The sequence below is a fragment of the Pectinophora gossypiella genome, chromosome 15 (assembly GCF_024362695.1).
Source record: "Pectinophora gossypiella chromosome 15, ilPecGoss1.1, whole genome shotgun sequence".
In the NCBI taxonomy this organism is placed as follows: Eukaryota; Metazoa; Arthropoda; class Insecta; order Lepidoptera; family Gelechiidae; genus Pectinophora; species Pectinophora gossypiella.
The window spans coordinates 3,965,587-3,989,076 of record NC_065418.1 but is presented as its reverse complement, the minus strand read 5'-3'; the positions used below and the strand labels follow the sequence as shown (position 1 = coordinate 3,989,076).

General features: G+C 36.7%; 1 protein-coding gene across 2 annotated transcripts in view; it reads left to right on the top strand.

Annotated features, from left to right (window-relative positions):
- LOC126373095 (semaphorin-2A-like) overlaps positions 1-23,490 on the top strand; it is a 624,036-nt gene that overhangs the window by 540,591 nt on the left and 59,955 nt on the right. For both annotated transcript variants that reach the window (XM_050019093.1, XM_050019092.1), the window contains 4 exons: positions 1,777-1,864; positions 4,041-4,092; positions 4,221-4,283; positions 9,445-9,552. In XM_050019093.1, the coding sequence (XP_049875050.1) occupies positions 1,777-1,864; positions 4,041-4,092; positions 4,221-4,283; positions 9,445-9,552 (311 nt within the window). The remainder of the gene's footprint in view (positions 1-1,776; positions 1,865-4,040; positions 4,093-4,220; positions 4,284-9,444; positions 9,553-23,490) is intronic.

Here is a 23,490-nt window from a genome sequence, read left to right as displayed (position 1 = left end):
GTTCCGGTTAAGACCCTGTAACTAAGCCCAAATCCTCTGTCTATCTGTCTGTCCTTTGAACTGTATTTTTAGAACAATAAATGAGTTAAGTAGGTACTTCCCGCCAACAAAGCAACCAAATATCACAAACTCTGTTCACAATACCTTATTTGACAATACAGCTAAATTGAACCCCAGCAAAACGTCTCAAGCGTTCTACAAAGTTTTAAAACAGGCACAATTTGTACAATACATACAATGTAACGAGAAATCACGTATGCGTTCAGAAATCGCCAGCCCAACGATCCAATGTCAGATGCTATAAAAGTAAACATCGCATTCAGTGCGTGACCGAATCCCACGTGACTAGGGTAGCTGTTTTACTACCAGCGGTATAAGGAAAACACAAAATTTACCAATATCGAAACTTTTCCAGCATTGCATAGCTAGGGCCTCTTTAATAATACTTTCCAGTGCCTTTGCATTCCAAAGCAAATCTGAAATAAGTTACGTCAATAGTACTTACCATCATTTTTAGTTTTTCTGTTGCTGTTTTTGCTCAATATCGCTATCCGCTTCTCGCTAGTAAACGGACAAAACCTTACACACAAGAACAGTAAAAGCGAGACACGCAAACCGAACGTGCCCTGTCCTAAAATTTTAATAATAAAATAATGTGAAGCATAAATTGCGTGAAGCAGTTTTATGGGAGAATGTACCAAGATGGTTTTAAAGTCGGTTTTTTTATTTCATAAAGTAATTTAAAAGAAAAATATAAGATTGGTAAAAATATAAGGCTTTACTACAAACATTGATACCAAAATAACATTAATTTATTAAAGTTAATTATACAATTAAAAAATGAGCTTCCTGTTTATAATCGTTATTCAATTTCCCGTTTATTAACCTACTTAATTAAAAATTACTTGTTTCTCTAAAAATAATTTCCTTTTTAATAAAATCGTTTTTATTTGTACTTTTCGTGATCAGTAAACTATGAATTAGCTACTATTTATAACAAATTTTCGCGCATCCCAAACATAACTCTACTGAAGTCGGCTTCATTTTGGGTCTCACGCAAATGCATGGAAATTTATTTGGGCACATTGGGTCCCGATATCTTCACTAGTTCCTTTCCAACGCTTTGAAGTCTTCAAATCTCGCTCGAATGGTGGATACGTATCTGAGCGACCTCATCCTCCTTTGATCTTAGTTCGTATTTAAGAAAATATCTTCAGCAATGGAGCAACTCTTATTATGTCATGTTTGATCTATGACACGGTATATACACGTGTAGGTACCAATCGCGCATGTGTCGTTATTCGTCATTTCATTAGTGATATGCCATTTATGAGTTTCATATCGCGCACAGCAGGGTATACGTGACCTGTTAAGTAATGAATCTGTTTATTAAAAGTATTTTCTATTTGTGTGAAGATGGAAATGTATGAAGAATAATTACAATCAAAAAATATTTGAATATAAGGAAGCACACATAAGTAATATTAAGTAACCTGCCTGTCTGAAAATCAGCCCAATACAGGTTAGGTTAGGTTAGGTTAGGTTCGAAACGTTTTTCTGGGGATTGTGGGTATCTTCACGATATTTTCATTCACCGCACGTGATAAACACAGATCCAAATATTAATTCGAAAACAAATTCGAAAATCATTGGTTTAAGTAAGATTCAAGCGTTCTTCCAACAGGGCTGCGGCGGCTTATGTTGACAATTGAATAAAGATATTATTGAGTTTGATTACATTTTCACTATAATAATCAATGTTTTCTTTCGTTTCAGATCATGTCCGCGAGTTCTCCTGCGGTCCGCTCTACTACAGAACGTTCTTCGTCGACTCCAAGAGAGATGCCCTCTACGTTGGGGCTATGTAAGTTTATATTTCAATTCATATTTAACATCAACAGAACAAAAAACCGGCCAAGTGCGAGTCGGACTCACGAACGATGGGTTCCGTACCATTATGCGTGGAAGCACCCCTTAAATATTAGTTTAATTTTATTTATTTTTTCAAGTAAATACTTAACAACAAAAAAATGCAAAATGTTAAAATGCTGCACCGACAAGAGCGTGGCTCTTAAATTGATGATGATGACTTAACTAAATATTCTGTGAATATGTCAAGCATCTACCTGTTGCCGTTATTAGTATCGCGCCAAAACGAGCCAAAAACACGTTTTTTGTATGGAAGCATACATACACATACATAAGCTCACGCCCATATCCCACCGGGGTAAGTAAAGACTATAGAATTCCATTTGCTTCGATCCTGACACACTTCTCTTCTTGTATGGAAGCCCTCTTAAATATTTACTTTATTCTATTTTTTAGTATTTGTTGTAAAAGTAGCAACAAAAATACATCATCTGTGAAAATTGTAACTATCTGACTGTCACTGTTCATGAAATACAGCCTAGTGACAGATGGACGAACGGACGGACAGCAGAGTTTTAGTAATAGGAACCCGTTTTCTACCCTTTGGGTACGGAACCCTAAAAAATACTCATAATACCGAGTTCTTGCCGAGTTAAAATCAAGCATGTGAGACATCCTATATTTATAATGTAAGCTCCCCGAATAAAATAAAATAAAATAAATAAATAATAAAACATTATTATAGCGCTTCCAAAAGTATTGAAATATCAGCTGTCTCATATTTCTTTATTTTATTTTAATGCGGTAATAACCCGGTATTATGCGTTTTAATTATGATAAATACTGCGTAAACCTCAAACAATGTAAAAAAATCTTTAAAAGTGACTAGAATAAAAATATATTTTAATATTGACGTTAAAACTTAAATGATGCGGGCCGGAGAGTATCCGTTATATTATACCTACGTCTATAGTAACATATTATACATCAATGATTTGCGTAGTATCATTCATATTCTATACCAGACACAAAATTATTTTATATTTATACAACAGAACAACAACATATATTATATCAACAGAATATATTCTGTTGACGATTTTATGAAAAAAATACATTGTATTTTATTGTAATTACTTGAATGTAATTTTATTTTATACATAATTATTTTATTACTCATATTTAGCCATGACATTGTATTGATTTAATATTTTATTACATTTTATTTTAATTTATTCTTATCATTGACACTCATTTATTGTCATAATGTTCGATTTATGTTGTTACCGTTTTATATGGTAGTTAATGTAAAATGTGTTGTACAACTAAATGTGAAATGCACTTTCCGAATTAACAAGTCTTTACAATTATACAAATAGCATTTATTACACCGAAGTCTATTTCGCAGAAACGCGTCAAATTGCGGGAATCAAACTATGTTTCGCCGTTACTATGAACATTGTACTTTATACGGGCAGTATAAAGCTCATTTTTAGCAATAAAACAATATTCTGTAATACCTCTAATACACTGCGAAACATTGTTGCCGCATTAGCTTTAGGAATAACGAATGAATTTCACCGAACAATTTTACTATTTGCATTATACACCTCTATGGTCCCCGTGGTTCCGTGGTTCACCAGTTTGCTTCTCAAACGAGGAGCCCCGGGTTGAACCCGGTGGCGGACTTGTACCTATGAGTTATTTATGTATCTTAAGGGCAACTTTCACTAACACAGTTGGCTCGACCATTATGGACGGCAATACGGCTCACCACGTATCACGTTGGTCTACACAGACAGATAGCTCGGTGAAGCGTTGGTACTTAGTTCATCTTGTGATGGATGTACGTACAGTCACGAGTACTAATATATACACTTTGCAACCATGTCATATTAACTTTTCTGACAAATTAAACCATAAGCCTTATTAAATTTCAAATATGATAGTGCGACAGGGTTCTAAAGTGGGTACATGATATTGCTCATGACTGTACCTCTGACTGTATGCTATGTTTACATATAGATAGTATTTGTAGTTTTAGTATTCTAGGATTTATGTTAAAGTTTCCTCGCTGTCGGTTGATGACCATTTTGGTTGGAGTAATTAGTGAATATATTTGTATAAGTAGAAGTTTGATGATTAACATATGTTTTTTTTTTTATTTTCAGGGATCGATTGTATCGGCTGAATATGAACAATATTAGTTCTTCACATTGCGAGGTAAGTTCTATAAAACTCTTTATTGTTAGTTATGGTGTTTCATATACACATCTATTTACATTGAAGCCTTGATTTTTGTATTTTTTTTTTATAGAATTTAAATGAAACCTCTTTTGTTTTGTCCACAGAGAGACGCTATAAACTTGGAGCCGAGTAACGTAGCACAATGCGTATCTAAAGGCAAATCAGAGGTACGTTTACAAAAACATATATGTTATAACTTAAGTCTATTGTCCATTCATTCCATATTTAACTTTCCTTGGGACATGACTCTCCCGTCCGTCTAATGAGATGACTTTCCTCACGGCGCGATCATTAAACGCATGGATTTTCAATTGAAGAATAAATTCACAGTACCTATTAAACCACACGTAACAAAAGACAATTGACAGTTTTTTGATGACGTCATAACTCATTATTTCATGCAAATTACATAGCCGCTTTTTATTAATTAGGTATTTGACGAGGTCAAAAATAAATTATAAATTGCCAGTCTAGAAATAGAAGCAAGTCTATGATGTTCAAAAATCAATCTCATTTTACTTTTTGACTTATTTTCGAATTTTAATTACGAATTAAGTAACAATAAGTACGACGTTTGAGCGCTTTTATTGATGACGTCACAGGATGGTATTTCCATACAAACTCCAAAGAAAACTTCCGTTTTCACGTTTCGTAAAAAGTATCTCATTTGAATAGGTTGTCAAGTAGCCTATTTATGAAGTTTTATCTAGGTTGTCATCTGCTCTGTAGGTCGTCACTTGTTTCGATATCGAATCCTAAGTACCATTGTACCTAGAAGTGTAATTATATCATAATGACGTTAGGATTTTTCCTTTTCATTTCAACCAGTAGATACATACTTTAAAAATACATTTTAGTACAACTCTTATCATTATCACATTACAAATATGTAATAAATTACAAATATGCTCATACCAGAAGCAAGACTTTAACACCTTTCATCGGAGTTAACAATTTCAAACTTCTGCCCAGAAACTTGTACAATATTAACTTTTTAATATAAATATCATAATGAAACGTTGCTTATGACTCGCGGAATTACCCTCAACTAGCACTATTTCCTTCAAGGGTTAATCCTATTTTTAACAGTGAGCGGCGGGCGGTAGCATATTTCATAGCGGGGGGCTTAGAGCACCGTCGTACCGCTATATTAAGGCCGTTAATTTTGATTTACAATCGCAGAGCAAAAGCAATATTTGTTTTATTCTCAGTTACACTTACACCCCTACAGACGATTATACCGAGCGATCGACTAATTCTATAATACCCACCGCGAGCCGCTCGCACGCCCGAGTGCTTCCCTCTTCGCCTCCTAACTATTTTATCATTGATTTTTCTGCTTTATTGGTCGTTTCATCGCATTGTCTTTTATCTTCCAACTATATAGAAGCAGGAGAAATATAGTTCTGCAAGCTTTATACCGATGAAATCATAAAAAGAACAGTATCCAAATGGGAGTGAACATGCAGACTTTGTATTTCATGTATCGTGGTGCTATCAAACCTTCATGTATCATATGCGCGCTCGTATATCTCTTTGTTAACTTCCCGAGTCTTAGGGACCTAATAAGAAAGTCATAAAGCGCACAGCCAGAAATGGGACGTCTTATGCGAAATGTGTACCAAGTCGCAAACCGAGCCGTAAAACCTCATGCGCCTCAGAAAGGTACGAAATCGTCTCGCAATTCACAAGTTCCCTACAACTGAATACTGCGGTAACATATAAGCGAAAATAAAAGGTCAAACTTCCGCAATAGCTTCAAAAGAAAAGCAATAGACCACATGCTACCCACTCCAACTCTTCCAATAGCGAAAAAAGTAAATTTGTTTTATTAGTATCAAAGAGGGCCATAAAAAAGAAATATCCCCGAGTCTATCACCTCGATCGCGGAAAGAACGGCCACTCGTGAAGGCTATAATCAAAGTTTCTCGCTGTCGGCGAGTTTTCCTTTCTCTAAACACGATGTCGTAACACGAAAAAGGCTGGAAAATGCCGTCGGCGAAATTCCGTGAGCCTCCGCGACCGTCCGCTCTTGTTGTTTTAAGTTCCAGCTCTTTGTGACGCTATTACGGAAAATTTCACTAGCTAGGTAAATCAGAGAACGCGAGATTTTCAGATAAATTATGCATGCCCCACAATCTCGGCTTACACGTCTTTTTATGACGTAAGTTGCCACATTTTTCCTCTCTACATTGTTCGCTGTCGGAAAAGTGAGAATTTTCCTCGGTGCTATGCGCCGCAGCTTAATCCTAGCTAAACACTAACCTAACATTATTTTCACAAAATTTATGACATAGTAAATCGCGCGTATTGTTTCGTTTATGAAATCGCGGCTCATTCCTGCAGCGACCAATATCGCGTATTGTTAAAGCGCAAATAGGGAGTGAAATAAAATCTACATTGGCATTGCAAATCAATGCGCTTAAAATTCTAATAAGAGCCATTATAGTCGTAGGAAAAATAAGCACTTTGGAAAAACCTTTCTCCAGAAAAAAATAGGAGGAAAGCCGGCCGTAAATCTACTTACGTACAAAGTGGCGAATAATTAACGAAATGGACCAATCGAAAGCATTAGTTCGCAGTAAAGTTATGCGAGCGCCGTCGGGTAAGTGCCGTTAAAAGAAACTTAGACGTGAGCCTGATTGTTCTCTGCTTAATTCTGATTGTTTCTGAGCAAAACACTTCCTCGTCACTAGGTACAAAGTACTGGCTCAGCAGCGTGCCGCTATATTAATCCGATAATTACTTTAGAACAATCTCCTGCGAAGTTACTCGGAACAGAAGAAGTAGCGGCAAGTTTTTATGAAGGAACAAAGACTCCGTTTAATTGTTTGTTTCATTACGACCATTATAGTAGCCATTAACAGTCCATTCACTTACGTATAATCATTTGAATTTATTGTATTTCTTTACGATCGGTTGGCGGCTCTTAATTACCTATTTAAAACGTAGATCACTCTTTAATAATTATATTTTCTCTCCTACTAATCTACATCAACTACAGCCTAATGTCTTTCTTTCTATTCTAAGTATCCCCGCTCAAATTCTACCGTCAATTCTTACGTCATTATCAATCCAACTATTAGCTTTTAGTGGCGGCTCTTAATTACCTATTTAAAACGTAGATCACTCTTTAATAATTATATTTTCTCTCCTACTAATCTACATCAACTACAGCCTAATGTCTTTCTTTCTATTCTAAGTATCCCCGCTCAAATTCTACCGTCAATTCTTACGTCATTATCAATCCAACTATTAGCTTTTAGATCTGCGTACTCAGGTAGATATTTAGGCCATTTATTGACTCAGTACATACAGAAATATCAAACTATCAAATCAATACTAACCGACCAATTTTCGCATTCAAAGTATTAGCAGGGATCTATTGAGAAGTTTCTCAAATAGAGTCCCCAAGGACGGAGCATTATTAAATCTGACCAGAGGATAAGTTGGAAATATCCACAAGTAGTTTGTCCTAACTTCGCCGATACCAATAGGTAATGGAATAAAACATCCCCTAGAGCCAAAGATTCAACTATTGGAAATAACATTACATTGCCAGTTGACAGACAGTTTCTTAGTATAGTTATGATATATACTATGTCTCGGCCCGAATTTGCTTGGAGAATTCAAATTCGTGGAACGCCGACGTAGATTTAAGACCATTTATTTATTCGTTGAGCGTTGTGCTCACGATCGGGAGGTCCCGGCTTCGAATCCCAGCGGGGACAAATCACAAAAATCACTTGACTACAGGCTGATCACCTGATTATCCGAAAAGTAAGATGGTCCTTGCTTCGGAAGGCACGTTAAGCCGTTGGAGCCGGTTATTACTTACGTACGGTAAGTACGTAGTCGTTACATGAGTCATATCTGAGGCCTATGGCAGCTCAATAATAACCCTGAACCCAGGGTTGATGGGGTTGGTAGTCCACCTCACAACCCACACGATAGAAGAAGAAGATTGACTCTAATAACCTTTTCAATTAAAAATTTCGTAACAGCAATAAAATGAGCAAAACCGAAAATTTCTATTCTTTTTAGTTCTCACTGGCTTCAAATGGCATCAAAAATTGAACGTTAATTGACTGGAATGAACTGGCTCCGTTCAATGGACAGGTTTACCCATTAAAACGGCAATGCATATTTCTGGCCTTCAGAATATTAATGCGCTCTTTAATAATTTATGTCGGACGCATATTTGCATAATCACAACCTGGCAACGTACGCGTACAGATCGCGAATAACTATTATTTCAATAAATTACGCCGCCGGCGTCGAAATGCACAATGGCTTTTTAATTTTAATATTGAACGCTATTTTATTTACTCAGTCAATTGGGGTAGGTAAGGTCACCTTACGCTGTATCGTCAATGTATGTACTGTCAAATGAGAACTCGTGACTCTTAACATATTGAAATAAAGGTTACCCTATTTAGTCGTGTCCCTTATTCTGACACCGCCATCAAAACGGATCGGGATTCTGACTACACAGAAAAAATTTCGAAATGAATGTCAGAAGTAGTCAGAAACCCGATTCCTTATGGTGGCAAGACCAATATAAAAGACAGGGACATGATTTAGTCGGGTAAAAGAGTAATTATCAGCCACAGCAAAAAACAATGTTACATTATTAAAAGAGATGAACTTTGCAGTGGCAACTAACACACGTTAAACCGGTCTGCATTTAAAAAGGTTCTGTGCCAAAATGCAACTATTTACCAACTTATATAACCCAGTATAGATCAGCATTCTATTGCTATCTGTTTAGATTATTTATTAGTTTCGATGTAGTTTTGCATCAGACTTGTAGTAGTTCAAATACAGTTCGTCGAGATTCGAACCCATGACACTAATATGTAAGTGACCCGTTTTCACGTTTCGCGAACAGGGACCGTGAGGTATCACGGCATCACGAATTCCTATTATTTCGTCTCTTGTCCGTCTACTTTTTTAATTAGTTTCTTTACCTATAATATAAGTTGTAGGCTGCAGCTGTACAAATGTACCATATCCTTTGCCGAAGGTTGTCTGGAAGAGATCGCTCTTAGCGATAAGGCCGCCTTTGCCCACCTTAGAATAAGTTTATCCTGTAAATGTTTTGTGAATTTGTGTGCAATAAAGTGTTTTTATTATTATTATTATTATAGGTTGCCCTATTTCTGAGGTAGTCGTGTCCCTTATTCTGACACTGCCACCAAAACGGATCGGGATTCTGACTACACAGAAAAAATACGAAAAGAATGTCAGATATATTGCATAATGTTTATAATATTTATGATAATTTACTAACATGATGTTGTACTTATAAAATGCTCTTGTCACCAGCACTTCGACTGCCGCAACCACGTGCGGGTCATCCAGCCGATGGGCGACGGCTCCCGACTCTACGTCTGTGGCACCAACGCCCACAGCCCTAAAGATTGGGTTTTATATGTGAGTATTTATTAATACATAAATTCTAACATAGAATTATGGCGTTGAGGGCGACACCGCGAACAGCAATTCCCGCTACGGCGAGTCTTTATTTTTTTTTTAATTTCTTCTTTCAATAAAGTTCATCATATCCAGCTTACGACATCGTATCAACAGTGGCTGCAAGTTGTCTTTGATTACTTGTGGCTCTGCCCACCCCATAAGGGATTACGGGCGTAAGTTTATGTATGTTTATGTATGTATGTTCTTCTTTCAATTTCAATTTTTAAATTTTTCCTCACCTTATGGTTGTCTGGAAGAAACCGCCTTAAGCGATAAGGCCGCCATTTGCCATGTACCTATTTAAGAGTCTTTTTGTAATTATTTCTTTTTATTTTGGTGCAATAAAGTATATTTGTATTCTCCTTACGGCGAGCGGCTTAATGTCGCGCGATTTTTTTTTGTATAGTACAATCGTATAGAAAATCATCCTTTTACCTAAGATACCTATCGTCCAGGGTCATGTACCGCCAGTAATTCACAGCATTTTTCCAAGTAAAATACCATCTGTAAGGTGCTCTACTTTATTCAATATGGCAAGTAACAATGCTATCGCTGGGTTGGCTATCCATTATCTAAAGACCCACTTGAACTTATCCGACACGGAGGTTGGACCGTCGCCAGAACGCAACAGATCTCAACAGGTCCACATGTGCCGCTTTAAAATAATAAGGGGTTTAGCTTCATATATTAGCCGGGGTGTTTTGCTTAATTAGCTCGAGTCTTTTGCTCTGTAAGATTATTCTTAGCGAAATAAATTTTATAGGATACATTTCGGCGACCACACTCACCTATGATTTATGAATTAAGTCTACCCTTACTGTTCCATCTATGGACAAGACACACTTTATTCATTTTTTGTGGGTATACCTACCACCAATCCGCGCGAACCGCTTCGCCTCTTCTTTTTTGCACGGCACGGAAGCACGGAGTCATCTTACTTTTTTGGACAATCAGGTGATTCAAACCTGCAATGTCCTTGCCAAACAAAAGACAGTCTCATAAAGTGATCTCGACAATGTCCCCATCGGTAATCGCACCCGGACCTCCAGATCTAGATCGTGAGCTCTACGCTCTAACCGCTAGACCACGGGGGCAGTGAATATATATAAGCAAAGCAATATAAAATATTCTCCCTATCCACCGAGTGGACATCATAACAGCAGTCGTGACTCACCCACTGGAGCCGACGTATAGATCCCTCAAGACTTCCTTGAGCATCGAATGCATTCGTACGTAATGCAGTCTCACCGCCACGACGTATTTCACGGATACTGACTCCAAATGACTCCGTGAGAGGCGCGCAGATATTTCCTCCATGTCACAGCTGAAATTTCTAACCGAACGACCCCCAAAGATTTCTTTCCGATGAGAATTCCACTTGCAAACGTTCTCCCCGAAATATTTTAAAAAGTAAAAATGTTTTATATATTTTTTCCCGACTCAGACGGTTCTGGGTTGTATACTTATGAATTTCCAGCAAATCTCACTGGAGTTTTAAATCGTACGTTCATATATAAAATTGCACCTGTAATCCGTAATGGGCTGAATTCATAGAAAAATAAATTCGGAGTAACTTTTGATATTTTTGTGTTAATAACTATAATGCAATGGGTAATGACAGTTATTCAGTATACCATACTATCTTTGTAAAACATGAATACAGGTTTCAATGACACAATTGATCTTTCTAAAAACATCTAAGTATCAAGTCGTACAATCAGCGTTCCAATTATTTCCTTTATATCGTTAAGCAAACGTACTTAAGTACATATATAAACTCACCCTATTTCCTATTTCCCACCAAACGTAGATACTTGTCGTAGATGTTTGATACACTTGTTCCTCTAAATTTATACACAATATTTTTTTTATCTATCTGACAAAGACGTTAACATATTGGCACTTATCCAGTCCAATGGAATTACACATGCACATTTGGCCGTAAGATACCCCTGAACATTAATCATGTACTGACCACTCGCTGGCCCCTCGCTTTAGTGTAGTTATTTCAATAAAATTATTTTAAAAGTCATAAAAAAGCTATTCACAATAGGTATCCAATGCAGACCTCTATAAATTTCGCCGTGGCCTGTTCACCTCACTTTCCCTGCTCTTGACTTTCATATAATTTTATGATGTATCGGCCCAGTCTGACCCTTCATACGTTTTATCGCATTTCAGAAAACGCTTTCGCAATATCATTGTAAATTTTCGCTTTAAAGTATACATAGGACGAGTTTATAGAATATAAAATGGTGTTATGCGTCCTGTTTGTGTTAGACCCTTTTTTGATATGTATAAAACGAAATGGGCCATAAAATAGATTTAGTGCTGAAAAAACTGATCCGTTTTTAATCATGCAAATGCGTTTGATGATGTAGTAAAATTATGGGTACCTTCAAAGTCCCACGCACGTATCGCTCTTGTCATAATAGGCTCAAAGCTTTAATGTAACGGAAATAATTTAAAAACTAATTAACATGTCGACCGCTTTCAATAAATAATTCAAAATTCGAAAACAAAATAAGTAGTTACTTTTCCCACCGCAATAACCAATCACACGCCGGCAAAATCAAAAATACATGACATAAACCAGAATTTCAATTACCGTCGCGAAATACACAATGTATACCTAAATCCTATTAGCTATAAGTCAAAAAGTTGCGGCAATCGAACACCGTAAATTGAAAATATATCATTTTTGTGGGGAAGGCGCGTTGATACTTCCCTCCCTTTGTACAGAGCACTCTGCCAAAACAGAGATAGTTCGACATTTAAATTCATTTCTTTTTAATCCGTTTTATTTTTCATTAAACGAAATTGGTTCCTGTAGTTCGTTTAATGGATTTGATGTTTATTGTTTTATCTTTTATGAAGCTTTATAATTTTAGTGTATTTTTGAGTAAGTATATAATTTTCTTTTGAAGTTTAATTTTATTATTTTATTTGGGTTACACGGTAAAGTTGTTCATTTATAATTGGTCATTTATGACTGTAGCGGTTTTTGCTACGATAGGTACTATGAAACTTTTAAAATATACAACATACCATTTCGAGGATGAGGGTTTAAACGGTGTTTACTTTACGAAGCTACAACTTATTTCATGACAGTAGTTTTAGTATTATTTTCATAATGTATATTTGATCTTACAAGTACCAACATTACTGCTAAATGACTTTCATTTCGTTTTATGTGAACCCTAATGTAGGTACATTGAAAAGTACTTAACTACTACTTACTACTTATTACTTTTACTTATTTAGTACTTTTTTTTTGTTTGTGTATTCTATGCTTTCATGTAATTAAATGTCGCTGCTTTACAACATCATAAATATCATAATAGTTTTACAAAATCTCTTAAATAAAAACAAAATTTGTTTTTGTTTGTGTGTTTGCATGTTTATTAGTTTGATCAAACTGGAGATGTCCTTAGAAAAGGTTCAGTATGATCTACTCTGAAGTGCGTGTATGAAACGATTGGTGAATGTGAAGATAGCAAGATAAGCGCGTCAGGATCGAAGCAAATGCAATTCCATAGTCTCTGCTAACCCCGGTGGGGAATAGGCGTGAGTTTATGTACGTATGTATGAGTATTCATTCGTATGCGTCACATCCAAAACCATTACCGAATACCCCAAAAATCAATAAAACAAAATCATAAGTTGCAACTTTTACGACCATAATCTGCACCTCTATTTCTACGAACCACCCTAAAGAGGGTAAGGGCGCGTCAGTTTCAAAAATTGAGTGAAATCACATGTACGCAATTGATAGGGCACGTTATAGTCAGCATCCCAAATATTTATGACTAGCTCTCCGCCCGGCTGCGCTCGGCAACAATGACTTCACACTTCAACCCTTTTCCTCCCCTCATAAATTGAAATTCGTGAAATTCTTTCAAAGCAATTCTTTCTCTTTTTTTTGAGAAGAGAAAATATATGATTTTATTATTATTCATTATGTGAAAATGAGTTTTAATAACATTTGACACATTACAAGTAGGCACTTTTATTTTTGCAATTTTAATTTTATTGATATTTTATAACAAAAGTTACATGTTCAATCTTTAGAACTAAAAAAAAATATTTTGTTAAATTATTTCTTTGTAATAAATAAATCAGAAACTCGCCTAAATCGATTTTGAAATCCAACAAAACAACATAATAAGCTTATTTTTGTGGTCGGTAAAATAAGGAAAACACCAATTAATTCATTTTGATACTTAATCACCATGGGGATAGCGGGTGAGAGCCTTCAGCGCTCTCCATTTGTCCGGCCAAGTAGTTAATGCCATCTGCGGCAAATCTGCAATAAGTCACGTCAAAAAAAACATGGGGATAGCTGGCGAGGAATGTGTGCATGATCGGTCACGAGTACTAATATACCTATACGTATAAACACTTTGAAACCATGTTACATTAACTTTTTTGGCAAATTAAACCGTAAGTCTCATTAAATGTCAAATATGATAGTGCGACAGGGTTCTAAAGTAGGTACATGATATTGCTCATGACTGTACTATAAACCTTTGCCTACTCCTTCAGGGGTATCTACAGGCGTAATACTATGTGATACAAACGATATGTAATAACCAACAATATAAAAAAGGACAAAACGCAATATTTATTTCAATTTTGGACGCCTGCACAATCGCAAGCACACACGCACCGCTGCGACGCGGTAGACCAAGTGATTCATATTTGCTGCAACGGCCAATTTATATCTGTTACAAATGGACGTTTGCGATTGGACGGCTATCGGAAACAAATGATGGTGCCAGTGGTGCCACCCTACGCCACTTGACGATTATTGGCCAGTGTTTAAAAGTAATATTTCAAATTCGAAAAACGAATTGAAGAATACCGCGGCTGTTTCTGATTGATTGGCCGTAACTGGCAGTTACAAAAACGTAAATTGCTAGTTATTGTATGTTTTTTTCTATACCAGTTACAATTCAACGTCTTCTTTAGTGACTACTTGAGAAGTATATATATATAAGAATGCCTTAAACTCAGACACTATTATGGAAGATCTAGACTGCCTTAAACTTTGCACCTTTACACCCAGAGACAGACGAATACATATCCATAGAGAAATTCACTAATAGAAACAAGACGAATAGATATCTAAATTACTTTCCGTAACCAGTTAGATACCATTTGCAGACCCCACAATCGACAGAACTGTAATTGTATGGCATGAAATAAGCACATCTACTCAAGCATTCGCTAGGAAAACCACCTCATATATCAAAACCTTTGTAATGCTCGACTCACACAACCAATAACACATTCATCTTATGTTTGCACGTCTTATTTACCTTACATTATCCAAGTGATTGCCCAAACGTACGAACAGGAATCAAAAGAAACTTCATCAAAGTCAATTGCGTATTTATTTTTTCAGTTCATTTGGTTTCTGTGACGAAAAACGGATAAAGGCTTTCAATTTAAATGGGAACAATCAATACGAGCTGAGCTTATCGCGTGTTATATGAACAAGATAAATTCGATGTGTTTTAAATCTGCCGAATAAATTTGTCTATTGTTATTTGCGTGTTACGAACGAGCTGCACTTTATTTGTGCTCCGTCTGATCACTTTTTGATTTTAACGGTTTACATTTGTATGTTATTTCTTTTCGGTATCTTCGCATTTAACACTAGAACTCAGGTAATCTCTTACAACGAATTCATTGCTCCCGTGTTAAATGTATCGAAGTACCTTTTACATTTAATCAAGTTTTTAAAGGTCTGAAATGAAATGAACTAAGGGTACATTGCTAGCACAGGCTCTCTCGGGGTCGAAACGAATTTTGCGAAAAGTAAAACCTATCCTAAAGGTAATTGTTAAAAAGTTGTGGAAAAATGTTAGTAGAAATGTAACCTTAAAATGTAATTCCCAATCTTAAGAAATGATCTCAGAAACGTTTGCAGTAATCGGTTTTCATGAACTTGAAAAAGTATCGAATAGTTTTCTCCTTTGTAATAGGTACAAATTACTTTTATCACTAAAAATCCGATTCGTCACAGTAAATCAAACTTGATCCAATCGACAGCAACTCAAAATAAAAAAAGAACACAGAAACACATAGGTGAGAGTGAGATGAAGTACTGAAATATAATCTGACTCAAAAATAATAATTAGAAAAGACGGTTTCCAATTACAGATGTATTTATAGACCCTTGTTTAAGTAGTATTGTACTACTACTGATGACATTGGATATCCTATTTGTGACTTTACTTACTTTACTTTTAAAGACAAACATATTTACCTACCTGAGTCTATCCTTTATACAAAAAGGTGGACTACCTTCTCGCAAATCGACCTAAGCAAATATCGGAGTGAATCCATTCAACAAACCGTAGTGGTGTGTACGCAAAGTTCTTTCCTTTCCTTCGAAAGCCACTTGGCTTCTGTAAATCTGTAAGAGATCGTGTCCTAAAATAAGTCGTGCAAGTTGCAGAGAAACTTTGCCGTAAACTTGGAGGGTTTTCATAGAGACATTAAAGAAACTTGTGTGCGCACCGCGACGCCCACAGAAGGCTTAAGTTGAAAAAGTTTTGGCGCTGAAATTACGGTGTCCCATTGTTCTGTGTCTAGGTGAATGGGAACTCGAATCTCAGCGGTTGTATGTCCTGTTTCGCCCTTGCTTCTTTCTTATTAATATTAGTCGACAGTCGACTAGCATTGCTAATTTTAGCCACAGTAATGTCATACAAGCAATTTTTACTTCAGCCAGTTCTGTCTGAAATCTAACATCTGAGATATTCGTCATTTAGGTGATATTTCCTGTGGTTGTCATTGTAGTCATTTATTTTTAAGTAATTTCGCGTCTCCTCATTTTGTCGTTTTGAATTGTATACGCAACTCGCTTAGAAATTCTCAATCATTGATTTAGAGCCGCGTATCGATGCTTCATGGCTTATGAAACAAAATGGAGTATTTATATGATCAGAAGAACTGAAACCGTAAATCCCAATCGATCCAAAACCTACAAAATCCGACTGAATACTCGAATAAGTCAGATATTATTTACACTCATCTAAAATTCCATATACGAATAGATTCAAAAAAGAACCGTTTATTACTTCACGCGCTGTGCCGGAAAATGCACTTTGGGGATGTCCATGCATTGGCTATTATCTACCAGATATTAACTTTTTTATAACCGGCACCGTCGAATTTGCCAAAAGACGATGAGTCAAAACGTCCCCCTCCATCAACAGATTCCAGACATAACTCATCCGAAGTGTTTTAGTGAGTTGATATTTTTGTTTTATGACAACTTTCTCGAAATACGCGGGGTTTAGCCGGAATTCGGGTTTTTATCTACGATTTACAACCTGGTACAATATTATTTCAACCAGTTTCGATTTTCGACAATCAAATTTAATTTTATTTCTAAAACCCGTAGAATTACTTCTAAGTAATTGGTAATATTTTTACAGATAGTAATGAAATACAACAAATTATCTGTTGGAAGGGGGGGATGGGTCTGATACAGTTACGGTCATGGTTCTTTAACTCAAACTAGATAACTAACAAACTAGTTCAAATTCTCAAACAAAATGTTGTAGCCCACTAAATTTTGGACTCCTATTTCGCAGCTCTATAAATATTTAAGTAACGACCAAACATGAATTATTAAATTAATTACTTGGTTAATTACTGTTGATCAGAATTTTGGTTTAAACGAATAATTTATTAAAATGTAAAATAGCTCGTTTTGGTAAAAAAATTGATGACATTCATCACCATTGTCAATTTTCCAAGTCCCCTAAGTTCCCAACAAAATTTGAAAACATTGATCACGTAAATACATATGTCTGTTCTAGACACAATAACAGCATAACTTTTATAGTTATCTCAATTCCCGGCTCGTATATCACACGGCAACAATGGCGGAGCAGGTGCAGTATCTATCCCATTCGGAATTAGGAGCCAATATCGCCGGCGCTTTACGATTGCTACCGTCTGTTGTTTTATTTTTATCCTGTGGCGTCTCACCGGTACCAATTTTGTTCTTATAGCCAAATATTCCAACCACATGTTCGCCAAAATGGCTACTATCACCTTATTTACTTTACGTCTGACTCCGTTTGATATTAGGACGAAATTTGGGTTCGGTTTGTTACCGCCAAACAATGAAACTAGACTTTGTGGCTTGATTGTGTTTGTCGATACTGTTTTTGTGTTTGCTCTTTCGATAGGTTATTGAACTATTATTGCTATAGTTGTGTTATGATAAATTCAAGCTCAATAATTGATAGCGAGTTTGAAAAACTTGCAAAGTTGAAAATCTTAAATATGAATTTTATTTCACTAAGCATTTTGAAGTATAAAATGCACATAAAAGAACTTTGAGTCAGTTTATAAATGCAATTATCTACGATGTGAATTTCTGTCTGCGCGTATTATATTTCAATAGAAAGTTCGCTTTCTTTATCATACCTATAATGTTATCTCGAGTGAACTGCTTATTTCAGTTTAAGAAATTTGAAGTCTGTAGACTGACTTCACATCACTGTAGTGATACGGGCGCAAAACTTCGTGTCTGCAACTTTGGAAGCATAATGATTATGCAGCTTTGCTTCCACTTTTCGAAGTGTTCACCTGTGTCATTAATAACTTATGCAGTCATATGGAACGACTCAGTCGAAATAAACTCGAATTTTTTCTCTCTCTCTCCTTGGCATTTATTATTCCCATCTGATGGTGGGGTCTGCCTTCTTCGTACTTCTCTTCCACTTCGCTCTATCGGACGTGTCGTTCTCGGAGACATTGCACATACACAGGTCCTTTTTGACCACATCCGCCCATCTTGTTTTTGGCCGTCCTCTTGGTCTAAGCCCTGGTATGTTTAGATTGGCTGTAACGTTACCCACATAATCTGGAGGTCTTCTTTTTACGTGCCCAAACCAACGGAGCCTGCTCTCTTGTAGCTTTTCGGAGATGTCGCGTACGCCGAGACTGCCGCGCACGTATTCGTTACGGATTTTGTCGAGCATCGTCACTCCGCACATCCACCTAAGCATTTTCATCTCAGCGACTTGAATGGTCTGGACTTGGCGCTGCGTTAATAAACTCGAATTTTTTATAATACTTAAAGTGAAAAATCCTAATTTTGTAGTAGGTAAATAGTTTCGCGATTGATCACTTTATCACCTGGTAAAGGACGATGTTTAAGTGGAAAGACATACATCGTATATAGATACATACTCAAATTGCTTGGAATTGGAAAAAATAAGTTGGAAAGAACGTGTTAGATAGAGTATGTGAAAAGAGACAAATAATGAAAGTTAAAAGACACGACGAATTTACTAAAAACGTGATAGAAGTAAAGATAAAAAGAAAGAGAGGAAGGGGAAGACCAAGAAGAGCTTCTAAACTCTTCTAAACTATGCTTCTCAGTGCCAGGTATGGTACAAATTAAAGAGAAGATGAACGTTGTGTCTTATAAAGAAGTCAAAGAATTAGCCTTTCACAAGAACGTGGCTCTTAAATTAATGATGACTCATAAATAGCCAGGGATAAAACAGTGAGGTGAGGTACTTAACCATGGATATGCATAAAACTAAAGTATAATTCAATGTCTGTGACGTTCTTATCAGTTCTAAATTCACCTACACCTATCCAAGTAGACAGGCAACTCTTGAATATGTAAACATAATCAGTAATTCGATAATTCAACATATTCCGCTATCATCCTGTTAATATTCGCACACGCAACTTCTACTAAAGCAAAGTACAATAACATAGTTATAAATTGAGATTGGATTATATCTGATAGTGACAAGGTTGTCACAAGTTTGCCCTCAACCTCCGCAATTGAACATCCCTTGTGCGTTTGAAAGTTGCTCGATACATGTGGAGAAGGAGGTATGAGTACATACCTATACGTTTAGATACGTCGCACAACGAGCGAACTCGTGCGAACCGAAGAGAACAGGAGGCTAAAAACGCATTGAAACAATTCATGTTAAAAAGCAATATTACTATTTGACATTTGTTGACATAGGTACTTTTCAATGCGCAAATGTCTAATTGCAATGTTGCCTTTTAGATGATTTTTTTTTAACATCCAAACAGCGCACAGTTTGTGCACATACCGTAATTCAGTGAGTACTTATGCCTCTTAACTGCTATTTACATTTAGAACTGCACAAGGTAAACAATACCGACCAGGAGCCTTATTTTTGATTCGCTTGCTTTCAACTCTCGTTCGAAAATATACCCATTTCACGTAACACATTAGAACTTGTCATTTGCAAGATGAGACAGGTATTATATTTTCGGACACAAGTTGAAAGCGAGAAATTCAAAAATAAGTCCTCTGGTTCAATGTAGAGTCGGTGCTCTCCGTTCGGTGTGAAACAACTCTAATGCGACACAATCATCAAACTTTGATACTGTGTTGTACTCTGAAAGTGGTAGTAGATGGTGTGTGAAGTTTATCTTTAGGAGGGTGGTAAGAACATTGTTCCAAGGAGCCAAGGTGTTATGAAAATCAGGAGGACGGGTTCGAATTCCGGCTTGGGCTCTTAACCATAGAATTCGAATTTATGAGTTTGAATTCATGTTTGGATGATAGATAATTCATATCACGTGGTTTCCAGTATTTATGCGCGGTCATTGGCAAATAGGCTGGCCCCCTATTACATGGGACTTATTCATAGCTGGCGACGAATAGGTGTACCTACCCTTTCGGAGATATAGGCATGTCGCTATGTTAAAGTAAAATTATGTTGGTGCTAATTCCTGTAGACAGCATCTAATTTTCTTTTAAGTTATACCCTGTCCTTTTCTTATCCGCCGAAAAGGAAAGAGACGGGTAATCGGCAGGAATAAAATATGCTTTATTGCTATCCGACTATGTCTCCCAGGCAACCTTACATGGGCGATGTTATACTCAGCAATAGACTCTGATAAAAAAAATGTTTCCTTGGTTCAAGTTCATAGTAAGGAAGAAATTATTTCTGGTGTTGACATTAAAAATCCACCAGGGTAAACTCCGATGTATCTTCGTTTTCAATATCAATTTACTTGTCCGAAAATTTAAAACTAACGTATTCAATATGTATAATTGAATTCATACGTTGCCGCCTCTAGGAGCTCGTGTATCGAAAACCCATTCTAATATTTCATAAGTGTGTTCAGGTGCCAACTATCTCCGCGTTTTACTTTGTATGCCTGTTGTAAAGTTTTAAACATACTCGTTTAGGTACGACGTACACGTTAAATTTTATCGCAGCTACTTGCAAAAGTTTTACACTTATTACCTTCTGTCGCTTTATATCTGAGCGAGTCAGCTCGTTATGTTATTTAGAATTTATACAATACATGTAGAGATCCGCCGATGCAGATCCGTTACATTGAAAGAACGCTTGACTCTCACTGTGAGGTCGCAGGTTCGACATACGAGCCCAATCCACTTTCGAATTTGTTTTCCGATTCATGTTTTCTCTCTCTCTCTCTCTCTCTATTTAAGAGCTGCGCTCTTGTCGGTGGAGTAACCGCCATTCCTCTCTTCTTCCCGCCAAAACCTTCACCTCCCGATACGACATGACCTGCACCTTCTCTTTTATTTGTTTCATAAATGTTATCCTAGGTCTTAGGGCCTAGGTCTAGGTCTAGGTATGTTTTAATCTTAGATATTTATCACGTGCTCAGCAGTGAAAGAAAACGTCGTGAGGAAACCCACATTCCCGAGAAATGCCTTTCGGAAATATGTCACCTTACCTGCGCGTGTTGGAAGGTCAGACAGACAGCCGCTTCTGTGTAAAGTTGGACCTGTCATTTCTTTAAGTTAGGCGGACTTTATGCGAAACAGGATAACGCTAAGAAGATGATGAAGACAAACACACATACCTACTTACTCGACATAAAATTACTTCCGTAGAGTCACATAACAGATACGATCCATTAATACGATAATGTACAATCACTCCAGATGTTCATACATACTACATAAACTCACGCCTATTTTCCACCGGGGTAAGCAGAGACTATAGAATTCCATTTGCTTCGATCCTGACACACTTCTCTTGCTTCCTCCACATTCATCAACCGTTTCATACGCGCCAGTTCAGAGTTGATCGTACTAAACCTTTTCTAATGACATCTCTAATTTGGTCAATGTACGTCCTTCCAGGTCTTCCTCTGTCAGCCCTACCATCAACCTTCGCTTTATATACCGCTTTCGTAATCCTATTATCCTTCATCGACTCTACGTGTTTAAACTAACTTAACATTCCCCGTGATACCAGATTTTCGTACCAAGATTAATATTTTCATCAACTGCATGCGACTGGTTATCTGCCCATCGTCTAAATAGATATTCAATTCAATTCTGGAAAGGACAATTGCGCCCACACTTGATATTCAAGGCTATATTAGGAAGAAAAACCAATGAGGCAATGACGTCATAAATCGTCTGAAACAGACGTATAAGGCCAATGATGATGATTAGGAAGATATAAGGATACAATTACAACAATACAATATACAAATAAGAACCAATAAGAAATAATCAAGCGGTGAACGTGTATAAGTATTAACAGACAAGCAAAGAAAGTTCAATCGAATTACTTGTTTATTGGGTTCAATTTTACTTGGCTGTTGTCAAATACTTAAATACACGTTCACCGCTTCTTTATTTATTGGCGTTTACAGGAATTATTAATAAACAGGTAAAATATGAATGATGTAGAAACAAGATAAATAAAATATTGCTAAAAGCTACCTATATACATACTGCACGTGTATAAAATACAGTCATAAAACGTTGAAACCCTCTGAACCCAAACCCTGAGTCCAAACATTATCCCTAGAAGTTTCCAGTTTTGATTGCTCCACCAAAAGTAAGTAACAGAATTACTAATTGTGGTCGGATTATCCCTGAAACTCAGTCTGTAGTTAGCCGTACATAGCAACCACAGACAGTTACACAAATCACAAACAGTGGGGTTCAAACGCGAAACTGCTGTTCTGCATCTTACCCAATAATTGACGACCCGTTTTTACGAAAATAAATCATCCAAAATTCCGCCATTAAAATGCAAAGTCTCCAAAAGATGCAAATCCTCGGGAGCAAAGTTTATCAATGCCACATCATTACGCGTCAACGGGCCGTTCGTTCTATCGCTGAAAGGCTTTCTGGATGCTAATTTCGTAAACAAACAAAACTGAGGGCCTAATGAGGGCCTTGCGGGTCCGTGCGCAAACTTTCTTATTCTGCAAGGAAGGGGAAAGGCCCGAAGCTCTTCCGTCCGATCCATTTGCTTGTTTATTCTGGACTTACGGCCCAGTCTCGATATAGCGAGGGAAATAATGCCAGACAAAAGAAAACAGCGGTTTACAGCTCAGTGTAAAGTTCCAGGGTATTTATTTAAACAGAGTGTGTGCTTACTAAGCGCTTAGACTAAGCGGCCTGTGGCTGGCAACATCTGCATCTACAATGCCGGTAAGACTGGTATCCCATGTTTGCGATATTGTTGTGAGAGCACAACTTTATCTGTGTTTAGTGCTAACATTATTTGTGGAGCTCGTCGGAATCGGAAGAAGTTTGGCTCGAAGTTTCGTGTTCAAAAATTTATTCCACGCTCTATTTATGTGTTATTTCGTCCCTTTTAAACTTACGTAGTCTGTGAAGACTAACAGTTTGATAGAATCCGACAACTTTTAGTTTAACAATGCAAACGTTTAGGTAGACTTCACTTTTTGACGATTTTATATTTGTATGTAAACTCTAACTTTAAATAAATGCTTCTACACGCCGACATAAAATACATTCAAGTATTTGCTGACTGAGGATGATTAAAAACTCTTCTTCTATCGTGTGGGTTGTGGGGTAGATACCAACGTGGTTATCATTGAGCCGTCAAATACTTACGT